Genomic DNA, 12,191 nt, shown 5'->3' with positions numbered 1-12,191 from the left:
TGACAGAGCTCCCTTTGAAAGAAAGAATACTCAAAGGTCTTCATGAACTCGATGAATGAGGACACCTCACACAGAGACATGTCTCACTGGAATTGAAATCGCTATTTATAAAAGTTAGAAGGGCTGCATGATTGCGATAATTTTGACTTAATATTGAGCTCCACTGTTCACCTCTGGTTAACTGAGCTTTCAGCTAATAAGCATGGATTCATTATTAAACGTTTGAAAGTCAATCGGGTATTGTACATGACATTAACGTGACATCCAGGCTGCTTTACACAGAGAGAGTGAGAGAGTCTTAGTTTCCGAGCTTCAACATTAAATGGACTTAAAAATAGCATGACATATTCTTTATTATGCAATTATATATTAAAGGGGACCTATCATGCAAAATGCACTTTTTGATGTCTTTTAAACATAAACATGTGTCCCCGGTGTGTCGGGGAACTCGCGCAGCGTCAGAAAATAAAACCCTCTCTCTTTTCCTCCGTACCCAAATCTCTAAAAACGGGGGGACAACGGAGCTGATCCAGATTTGCGTCCGATATGACGTAATTTCGGATGCTGGACCCACAGATGCTGGACGTAATCTCGTCTTTGTTTACATTAGCAAGCCTCGCTAACACTCAGAGCTAACCTGTACTGAAGAGCACATGTGTTTTTAAAAAGCAGGAAATAACATTACATGACATGTTTTTATATATTTGTATATATCTGAAACCCATAATATATGCCTTAAAATAGCTTGATAGGTAAATGGTAAATGGACTGTACTTATATAGCGCTTTATCCAGTCTTTACGACCCCTCAAAGCGCTATACATACTACATGTCATTCACCCATTCACACCCATTCATACAGAGCAGTAGCACTTGCTCTAGGACCTAACATTCACACACCGTTGGCCATGCCATCGGGAGCAACTCAGGGTTAAGTATCTTGCCCAAGGATACATCGACATGTTGGCGGCACGGGCTGGGATCGAACCCACAACCTTCTGGTTGAAAGACGACCGCACTCCCTCGCAGCCACGGTCGCCCTAGGTGCACTTTAAGTTAGTGTTAGAGCTCCCTTTGAACGAAAGGATACCCTGACGTCTGTATTAAGTTGATGAATAAGCTCTTGTATGGTGATACATTTCTCACTTACAAAGATTAGGGCTGCACAATTTGAAAACAATAACTCATTGGGATTACATTTGACCGATGGCCCAATTAAAATAAAGAAGGGACATTTTCATAATTTTTTCATCATTAATGAACAAATAAACGTTTTGTTCGAATATGTCATCTATAGTTTGTAAAATACAATTACTTCAAAGCTTTTAGATATGTTTCATTGTTAAATAGTTTGTCATGTATTTCAAATAATAATCACAATTGGCAGATTGCCCAGTTGTTTCCTTAAAAGTGTTTTTTTTAAAGAACACAAGGTACACAAATTCACCATCAACTAGTTGTTAATTAACATGCATATTAGCAGTATATTGGCTCTTTATTGGTCATTATAAAACACTTATAAATGCCTTATTCTACATGACCGTATTCTACAAGCCATTAGTTGAGAGTTTTTCCTCAATAACCCTGCAGGTAAGGCATGTTAACTAACAACTAGTTGATGGTGAATTTGTGTACCTTAATATAAAGTGTTACTGAACTTGTATTATAATCATTAAATCAGAATAGCTTCAAGTCCTATCTCTACCACGTTATGTTCTCATTTAATCCCAACTATAAATCACTTTGCAGTGTTTTTAGAGACAGCTGAGAGCACTTTCTGCTCATCACCACTGTCTGACAGGACCTCTCGTCGCCCCAGGCAACCTTTACCTTGGAGACCAGCTCAAGTCAGCAGGGATTGGTCGGTTTTTCATGAAGTTTGTGGCATCATGGTGTCATCACCTCCCTCAGGAGAACAACACTGTGGGGCAGGGCCAATAGTGTTAGAGCAAGAAGCCACGTTTTACTTGCAACACAATAACATCACACCAGATTATATTGGTAAATATTTATCAGTTGCTTTTATAAATTCACAATGGCAAACATTTGATCACACAGCAGTTCATTAAAAAGGAAAAGTGTCACTTTAAAGCTACTTCAAAAGTTACTCTGATTATTTTCACCAGGAGCCAAATGTCAGGAGTAAAAATGAAAATGATGAGTTTTGCGTTAACTGCATGAAAACTGACTCAAAGCACACAAGTCTGGTTACCTCATAGATGTCATCATATACTGTATATATGTGTTGCCATACTGTATGAGTGTTTGCTGACAAGCATTTCTTGTTCATGTAATGTATTAATTACATTACATGTCACTTGTTAGACGCTTTTATCCAAAGCGACTTACATACTCAATACTCTGGACAATCCCTACAGGAGCACTTTGGGGTGAAGTGTCCCAGGGACACAACGACATGCTGACTGCAGTGGGGTTTGAACCTGTGACCCCCTGATCCGAACACCAACGCACAACCCACTGCACCACACGCCTCCTATTAATGTGGCTCAAAGCCATGACCACATGGTATCAAACGGAGTCCAGTGCAGTATTCACTCCACATGAAATGCACCAGGGCTACATTCCATAAAGTCCAAGTGATACTGTAAAGTTTCAGTATCACTTGCTCTATTTTCTTTATTTGAATAGGTTACTTCCTTATTTATTTTATGTCTTAAAGGTGGGGTAGGTAATTCACTTCAGAAACACTTTTTGTTATATTCCATGGAATGCTCTTAACGTCCCGATAGCAATGAATATATTAAATGCTTTGACAATAAATACATAAATAAATGTCATCGGTGGAAGCCGTGGCGCTGTAAAAAGCACGACCAATCATCTGAGCCGGCCCGGCTAAAGTACCTGGATGGCCTACCTGCCTGTCAGCCTTCCATCTGGGCACAAACTTATCTCGTGCCCTCATTGGTCATGTGCGCGTTCGTGTGTGTTGGAGGAGGATCAAAGTAACATTACGTAGCCTACAGTCCGTGTCACTGAGTGCAGACGTCGATGTGTCCCATTATCATTCATATCACATCATAATGTATCATATATTTTCCTTATCTGAGTCAGCTGAGCCGTATCTGGCCGTGCAACACTCACAGTGTCACAGACTGTATGCAGAAGTATTATCTTAAGCAACACATTAAGTTGAGGAAACACTCGAGTCAAATGTAATTAAAGTCAGATCGTGTCTTAGACGGGGCAGTGATATCATAAACCTGTTAATGTACGCATTCAAACACTTGTTCTGTTCCCAGCTGTATTCACCTTGCAGGTGCAGCTCTGTGGCTTTGATCCTGGATCAAGTGTTTAAGTCATGGATGTTCAAAGTTTAACTTCTTCATATGTCTAATATTATAGTTGACTTTTCATTCAGGAAGTATGACGCTGCGCTGTCAGTGCGCTTCTCCCTGTTTGTGATTGGTCGAATGCTCCAGATACCACCCCTTTCATGTGAACGCGCACCTAACTAGATAGGACACGGCTGGCTTGAGCGATCTAGTTGATAACCAGCGTCGTAGGACAGTTTAGCGAGAGTGGGTTTGTTTTGGATTAAGTCAACCGACGAACTCAAACATATCCAGGTTAGGTTGAACTTGATTCGTAGTACAGGCCCCAGGCCTTCCAAAAGGTTTTTTTTGTATTATGTATTTATTTCAACAAGAACCATGCATACAAATACATTCATCTCAGAAAAGAGAAGAAATGAATTATACCAGATTTGAGCTAATAGCTAATTTCCATCTGCAGGTAGGTGCATCAATCAACAATCACTAAACACATTGCATAATCTCTATCACACAAACAATTATAAAACATGATTTAAGTACAGGTCAATACATAGTACAGTTAAAATATAATATTAGTTAAAATTGAAAAACTCAGATTACAGTGTAATTAATGTTGGCATGACTGGTTGCTTAATATCAATTGTTTTGCACCATAAGAGAAGTACAGGTTTGAAATAGAGTGGCGAAGTCCCGCCCATCTACTTCCGCCCCATGGGACCTTATTTCGGAAAGATTATGTATTGAAGTCAATGGAGAGAGACATTATCTTTCGATCCCGTTTGAATTGTGCCACGAATTACACATATGATGTTTGTCAATTTAAAAGATAATTTCCACGTCAAAAAAGTCACAGTTTGTCGTAAAACTGTTGAAATATAAGACTATGAAAAATACGCAACTAGAAAGACTACAAATCCCAGAGTCCCGGTCCCGCATGCTGGCTCTTAGGAACCGACTAACTCCCCTTGTGTGTATGCACAGCTCTCAACGTGCCCAGACTTGGAGTGATTTTCACCTCTTTTAATACTTTCCGCCTCATTCTGAAAGAAAGAAGTGAAACGTTCCAACGTGACGGCCGTCTTGGTGTGTGGTGCGAGACGGGAGATGTAGTTCATTGAGCGGTTTCACACAAACAAAAGTGTTACTTCACAGTTTTACGACACTTTTTAATTTTTTGACATGAAAAATTATCTTTTAAATGGACAAACATCATATGTGTAATTCGTGGCACAATTCAAACGGGATCGAAAGATAATCTTTCTCTCTCCATTGACTTCAATACATACTTTTTCCGAAAAAAGGTCCCATGGAGGTCCACCGGAAAGGGAGGGACTTCGCCTCTCTATTCAACTGGAAGAATATGCCAGTGTGTTTTGCCCGTAAATGAAAATGCAGATTGTTTCACATTTTCTGAATTAGGATTTCCATGCAGACTTCGAGGCCTAGGAACTTTGTGGATTATATAAACAGTCGGTACAACCCGGTGCACGAGTATTTCTTTCCTAATCTGGTAAGCTTCTGTGCTGAAGCATGGATTTGTAGACGCAGGGTAATCAGGGCTGTGTTCCCTAGACGCTGTGAGGAATTATCAGCTGTGAAGTCTCATTGCACACATCGCTGCACATTGTCTATTCACTTAATTCAACACGCCCTCTTCTTTGGGCCCTCGCCACGCTGATATGGCAACAAATCAGTCCACACTCAGCCACTTGTCCCCGAGGTGCTCTTATAGGCTTTCCATTATCCACATGGCAGTCAGATAAATTAAGATAGCTGTACTCCGTTCCTTTGCTGCTGCTCACTGGTGGGTTTCATTATTTCCTTCTCACCGCTGCTTCAAAGGTCACTCTCTCCAGACTGCAGCGGAGGAATTCAGCGCTACTAAAGTTCACCGTCTACAGCGAATAATAGCACAAAGGAAAAACATGGGGGGTTTTCCCTGAACAGATCTACCATATCAACGGGTGTCAACTTTGATTCTGACACAGAACACCGAATCGTGTCTCTTGTTGAACACTTTAAAGTCACTTTTAAATATTTATCAGATGCTTTTCCAACAATTTATAGGTTGCATTTTAAATGGCAGGTTTATAAGGTGACTCTAAAACACCTCCTTTTGTATAGTTGATGACAAGCATTGCATTCAAAAGGCCTTTTTTGGTTGACTCAAGAGGCGCTTTCACACCAAGTACTTTTCCCAGGAATAGTTCCCGGAAGTCTTAATTCCTGAACTATCTAGTAGATCGCGTTCACACCGGAATAAGTCCCTGAGGGAGGATTACGCAAATGAAGCCGCTGACGTCACTTCTTCTTCTTCTTCTTCTGCTTTGGGTTTACTGGCAGGCCGCAAACAACTTCACGGCGTATACTGCCACCCGAAGTCCCGGGTAAAACCTCATCACTCCACCGCTCCCACGTTTCATTTTGTGTTGCCATAAGTTAGTCTCTCTCCGTTGGTGCGCTGGGCTAATGCTAATGCTAATAATGCTAATGCGAGCAAATACAATGGCGGCTTCACAAAACTTTTCTGGGTTTTACGGGGCGTGGTTTGCAATTCGCCCAGCCAATCAGAAATTGAAACCTTTTCCTCCCCAGGAAAGTACCACCTCTCTAGCAGGCACTGAAAAGGGGTGAAAAGGTTCCCGAAAAAAAGTTCTAGTTCCAGATCTTTTTGGTGTAAACGCAAAATCCCAGGAACTATCGGAACTATTCCTGGGAAAAGCACTCGGTGTGAAAGCGCCTAAGGCCACGATATGGTGCGAAAAGCAAAACGCCTTAATAACAAGACGATGGCACTTGGCATTACTAAAGTACAACAAATGTTCTGATCTATTTAAAAACATTAAAGGACAATTAAAGAACACCGTAGCAACAGATGCTTAAAAACAGAGTGAAAAGGCTATTGTTTATTCTCACACAGACATTAAGTGAATATTTCTTTGCAGATTTGATTTTTGCCTCGCTTCAGACAAGCTTCGGTTTCCTCTTTAGCTGTGTGTGTGTGTCCAGTGCTTTGCTCCAGTGAATAGGCGTCAGACTTGTCACATATTTGCTTCTTATTTGTTTGGTGGGGGGGGGGGGGGGGCTTCAGTCTGTGGTAACGCGTGGCACTTTCAATAGACTGCGGAGAGCGAACGGCTCAATCAGTCACAGAGGAGGCTTGTTGGGATTGACGTGTTTTTCTGTGAATATTAACACCTTCCAAAAATGTATTTCTATCACACCAAATATGGACGGCATCAATATGGAAAGATCATGCTGTATTCGACTCCAGACTGTTGATAGCAGCTTCCTGAGGGCTGCACAAGTGATCAACATCGAAATATGGACTAGTGACTAAGGCAATGTCAGTCAAAATAATAATATTATTTATATAGCACTTTTCATACAACACATGCAGCTCAAAGTAATCTACAAAATAACACATCACAAGTTAAAAATACACAACAAGAAATTCCCCTCAGATTATTTAAGAACGTTACAGACCTGCACATGCAGCAAAATATAACATGTTATCAGGTTAATAGACACCAAGAGGTCAAAGGTATGATAATATAAATTAAATAATAATTTATCTCCCAAATAAACCCAATTTAGTTATTTGCTCTCAAATCGTGCTGCCCTTATTTTTCAGGGCTCCATCGATAAATCGTAACTCAAGGCTACGGCCGACATGTGATGGATGTCTTTTGAATATTTATGAAAACGTGTCGTGTTAATGGAAACTGCCACAAACTTTTCTTGCCGTGTGTGTGTGTGTGAATGCCCCTGCTCGTGTCCTTCACACAGTGTGTCAGTGGACTCTGAGCAGCAGGACCTCAACCCTAACAGATGGTGCTTTCAGGTGCAGCAGCTGGACGTCCGTAAAGAGGCAGCCGTTAAAAGTCTGTCTCCGTCTGAGCGTCATATGCCTCCAACGTCGCTGGTGTTTCAGTGTGTGGGATGGTGACGCACCATTATGCCTATATTTTGAAACAATTTACATAATGCAGTCAAGCAAGTCTGTAATTGCTCGACTTAAAGAGCCTGTGACACGAGTGTCCCCCATCATCCAAACCCATCAATTTGAGTAAATATGGTCCCCTTGAAAACCGTTACTGAACTGATTTTGGATATTTGTACTTTGATAACCATTAATCTGCCCTTCAATGTTGACCATTTTCTGGATCTTCTCGGGGATTCTTCAAATCCCGCCAAATTACGTGTGACGTCATTGCGGGCACAGCGCTCCAGCTGCACCGTTCAGGATCCCAGCATCTGCATGTAAACGCACGATGGCGCACACAGCAGCAAGCTCAGACAGCGATGACAGTTTAATTTTGAACGTGTCTGAGAGCTCATATGAGGCTGAAGGATCGGTTTATGTTGTATCTGTTAGAAGTTTAGGAATTAGGTGCGTCAATATGGGCGATCATACGGTCATGTAGCCAGTGGTGGAATGGGACTAAAAATCATCCCGGGACTCTCGACCGGCCCACTTCGGTACCGCTAGTAAATTGTCAACGGGGGGAGTGGGGGATGTCAGGGGCGGCGGGTGCTGTAGATAGTAAATGTAAATATGTAAATATTTGTGTCACTGCATCCTGGTAAAATACAATATATAATGCAATGTCTGTGTCTTTGACATTAGCGCTGCCAGCCACCTGTGCCCTGTGCTACGAAGCCAGTTCAACAGACCCTGGATATGTTTGAGTAACAAACTAACAACAACAAACTAACAAACGAGATCTCGCTAAGCGGTCCTACGACGCTGGTTATCAACTCGGTAAATTAAGCCAGGGTTTCTCTCTCCAACTGAGAGCGCGTTCACGTCTAAGACACGAGTGGATCTGACTTTAATTACATTTGACTCGAGTGTTTCGTCAACATAATGTGTTGCTTAAAATAATACTTCTCTTCTGCATACAGTATGTGACACTGTAAGTGTTGCACGGCCAGATACGGCTGGAGAAGCTGACTGAGATAAGGAAATATATGATACATTATATGATCGATGATCTGATTGATGATGTAATATGAATGATAAGTGCGACACGTCGGCGTCTTCTCTGCATACGGCAGTTTAAACTGTATTTCCTTTATCCTGTAATATGACTTGAGAGATTTAAACTCCGCACACTGAGTTGATCTCTTTTCTATAGACGCCGGAGGCGGGCAGCGTCAGGTAAAAAAAGTTATTTAGCCTTCCCAAACCTGAGCCTCACGCGCTGCCTATGGGGGATGTGCTAGTGACTTATCCGACCGGCCCACTTCGGTACCGGCCCATCGGGATTCGTCCCGATGGCCAGTCCGCGACTGCACCCAGCCCACGTAAACTGTCAACGGGGGGAGCCTCGCTGCGGGGAAACGGTGGACCTGGTGTCCCGATCGGAGTGGGAATAATAATAATAATAATCCGTGCATTTTATCCATTAATTTCCCCAACATTGTGGTGAAAAAAACACACGTTTAATCCATGTTGGTGTACTACAACTACAAAAAGCATCGGTTTGTTTTCTCATCAGGAAATGCAGACCGGCTCAAACAAACGATTTTTAATCATCATCCTCACGATCATTTAATGTATCATATGTTCGCCGAATTGACATGAAAGCACTAATACATGTAGTTTCATCCACTTGAGTTTACAACTACAAAAATAATCGATTTGTTTTTATATCACATCCTACGGGAGGAAATTCAGTAGCTCTCACTACCGATTTGTAATCCTAATGTAATCATCATCTTCACCACGATCATTAATGTTTATGTTCGCCGAATTGACATGAAAGCACTGACAAATATGAATATACTGTCGTCAACTTCATTAAAACGTTATTAACGTGCCTAAACTCAGTAATTCACCATTTCTATGCATGACAACACACTTTGTCCGTGTTTGGCTCTCTCGCCGCACAGTGAAGCGTTCCCGCATTGACGTCACTTCCGGCTTCCCCCAAAACTTCAAAATGAGTCGAAGGAATTTCCCCGCGATGTTCGAAATTATTGATATTTAACGGAACGGTATCGCTTTTTCTTTTTTAAACTGACGGTTCGAGATTACTAGTAGCCCAATATTTCATTGCACAACAGTTGTTGGGATGCTGTCACAGGCTCTTTAAGTTCAATCGGTTTACGAATCCATTTTTATTTATATGGCCCAATATCATATAGGGTGCGCAAAAAAATGGATTCACATTCTATCTCTACCGATTCACATTTTTCAGTCTTGCCGTAGCGATGTTTTCCATTTTTTCTTTCTATGGCGTGAGCTCCGTAATGTCCCGCTAACATGGCACATAGACTTTATGCAGCATCCTCTTCACTCTGTCCGCCCTTCATGCCTCACAGGGCGGACTCCTGAGCTATTTTGAATCGAGAATCTTTTTGGATCGCGAATCAATTGTGAATCAAATCGTGACCCCCAAGAAATCGAATCGTGAGATTTCCTGAATCGTGCACCCCCTAATATCATAAACTACACTTTGTCTCAAGGAGCTTTACGGTGTGTACAGACAAACTTCTGTGTGCATAGATTTAGAAAAAAGGGGAGGGGGAGAGAAACTCCCTCTGGAGGCTTTGCAGGCCATTGACATGCACAGAAACCTATAGAACACACTGCAGTGCCTCTTTAATGAAAACAGCATATCGTCCCATTCTGTTGCAACACTCTTGTATTCATGTATTTTTTCTTTTAATGTTTATTTTATTATCTTTGCTTTTTAATTGCCTTGTGTTGAAAGGTGCTATATCCAATCCAATTTCATTTATACAGCACATTTAAGAACAGTTGACCAAAGCGCTCTACATCAATACATATGTATAAAACGCAGCATAAATACATTTAGACAAAAATAAACTAATGTAAAAGCACGAGACAATAAAACCGTACTTATAGCCACAGACTGAAAACCCTCATCCACGATGTAAACACATTTGAAAACACAACTAAATGGAAAACCCCAATTTAGAAAACAGAGTGATACGTCTTATACGTGGTCTGCAAAAGCACGGGAAGTAGGTCTTTAAACAAGATTTAAAAACAGGCAAAGTGGGAGCAAGTCTGATCAGTTGTATAAATAAACTTGTCTTGTACTGTTTGGACCCTAACTGGAGGGAACACGGGGATTGTAGGCTTTGCAGACCATTGACATGCACAGAAACCTATAGAATACACTACAATGCCTTTTAATGAATACAGCATATCCCTCCATTCTGTTGTAACACATTAACTCTTGTACTGTTTGGACCCTCACCATGTCTCTCTCTCTCCCCTCCCCCACAGCGGAGCCCCTCCCCCTCATGGACCTGTGCAGACGAGTAGCTCGAGTGGCTCTGGGCAGAGAGCGCATCCATCACATCGACACCCTCCCTCTGCCGCAGACGCTCAAGAACTACCTCCAGTACCAGTGACACACACACATACACACACACACACACACACACACACACACACAAGGAGACTGAGGCCCATTTGTTCTGATGGTAACAGCCTCCAGACTGAACTTAATCACAACCATCAGACATCTGCTGAGGATGAGGACGAAGACTACGAGCAGGAAGTGAAAGGCGGCGCTGAACGGGGATTTGTTTACAACAGTTGGGTTTCCTTTTTTTTCTTCCAGTTTTGAATGTTTTTAGGTTTTTTTTTCACCTCCTGGACATATGACTGGAGCAGCTGGTGAATGAAATGATGGAGAGTGAGCAATGAAAAGAAGATCCAGTCTCCGGATGGCCTTACGTGCCGTGGTGGTGGGTGACAGTTCCCCCCCCCCGACATCTGTCCCGCACAGACTCTGTTGAAGCCTTCTCGTAAACATGTTGGTATTTATATTTATGTTCCCAACAACACAGCAGGCTCTGTGGAGATGCAACAATCCCTCCAAGCCAAGGGGGAGGGAGGGAGGGAGAGAGGGAACATCCACACACACACACACACACACACACACACACACACACACACACACACACACACACACACACACACACACACACACACACACACACACACACACACACACACACACACACACACACACACACACACACACGTACACACACACACACGAAGTAATGAGATTTTTAAAAATGTTTTCTTCTTCTCCCATTCCATGGATGATGAGATGTGTCTGCGGGACACTCGCAGGTATATGTCGAAAAATGTGCCGCCATTGGAATCTTTTAAATGTGAATAAGAATAAACTCTGCTAAACTCACACTGCCTCGCTTCCTGTGCTCTTTGACTGAAACCTTAAGTCCAGGACACACCAAGCCGATTTCGGCCTTCGATAGATGTCTGGCCGTCGATGAGCGTCCTGTTGCCCTACTCGGATTGCGGTGTCCCGCACCGTCGTGTCTTTTCGGCCGTGCCGTCACCTTCCGCTCCCGATTGAACATGTTGAATCGGGAGCGGAGGCTGTCGGCAAAATAAATCACTCTGATTGGCCCTCCAGCTTAGCGAATCAGTGCATGAGAAGCGAAACGGAAGTGAGACACCAGTCCAAGTATGTCCCCTTTGGCTGATAACGCCAGTACCGCACTAAACATGTTTACGATTTTAAGTCGCAAGTGAAACAGTATATCATGTATATCACATGGTCTGTTCTTCTTCTCTCGGTGTATCACGCGGTCTGTCTTCCGGTTGTTGCCTCTTTTGAATGACGAATACACACTACCGCCGCCTGCTGGTAAGGAAAGGTATTGCCCATCACGCATGCGCAGTGCGTACGTGCTACTTGGCCGACGGCTGAAGTCTTTGCGGTGTGTTCCAGTACGACTTCTTGGCCATGAGACGTGAGGCGACACAACAGTCGGGTCCGTCGGGACGTGTTCTTTGGTGTCAGTTTGGTGTGTCCGGACCTTTTAGATGTTGATATAAAGTTTTGCCACCTTAAATGACCACTCGTTAAACCCCTCCCCT

General features: G+C 42.6%; 1 protein-coding gene across 4 annotated transcripts in view; it reads left to right on the top strand.

The window, feature by feature from the left end:
• Positions 1-11,489, top strand: part of LOC117538266 (SPRY domain-containing SOCS box protein 4-like) — a 75,619-nt gene extending 64,130 nt beyond the window's left edge. For all 4 annotated transcript variants that reach the window (XM_034203864.1, XM_034203863.1, XM_034203866.1 and 1 more), the window contains one exon: positions 10,557-11,489. In XM_034203864.1, coding sequence (XP_034059755.1) covers positions 10,557-10,684 — 128 coding nt within the window. In that variant the 3' untranslated portion in view covers positions 10,685-11,489. The remainder of the gene's footprint in view (positions 1-10,556) is intronic.
• Positions 11,490-12,191: the final 702 nt, after the last annotated feature.

The sequence above is a fragment of the Gymnodraco acuticeps genome, unplaced genomic scaffold (genome assembly GCF_902827175.1).
Source record: "Gymnodraco acuticeps unplaced genomic scaffold, fGymAcu1.1, whole genome shotgun sequence".
In the NCBI taxonomy this organism is placed as follows: Eukaryota; Metazoa; Chordata; class Actinopteri; order Perciformes; family Bathydraconidae; genus Gymnodraco; species Gymnodraco acuticeps.
This window is presented reverse-complemented; position numbering and strand designations above follow the sequence as displayed.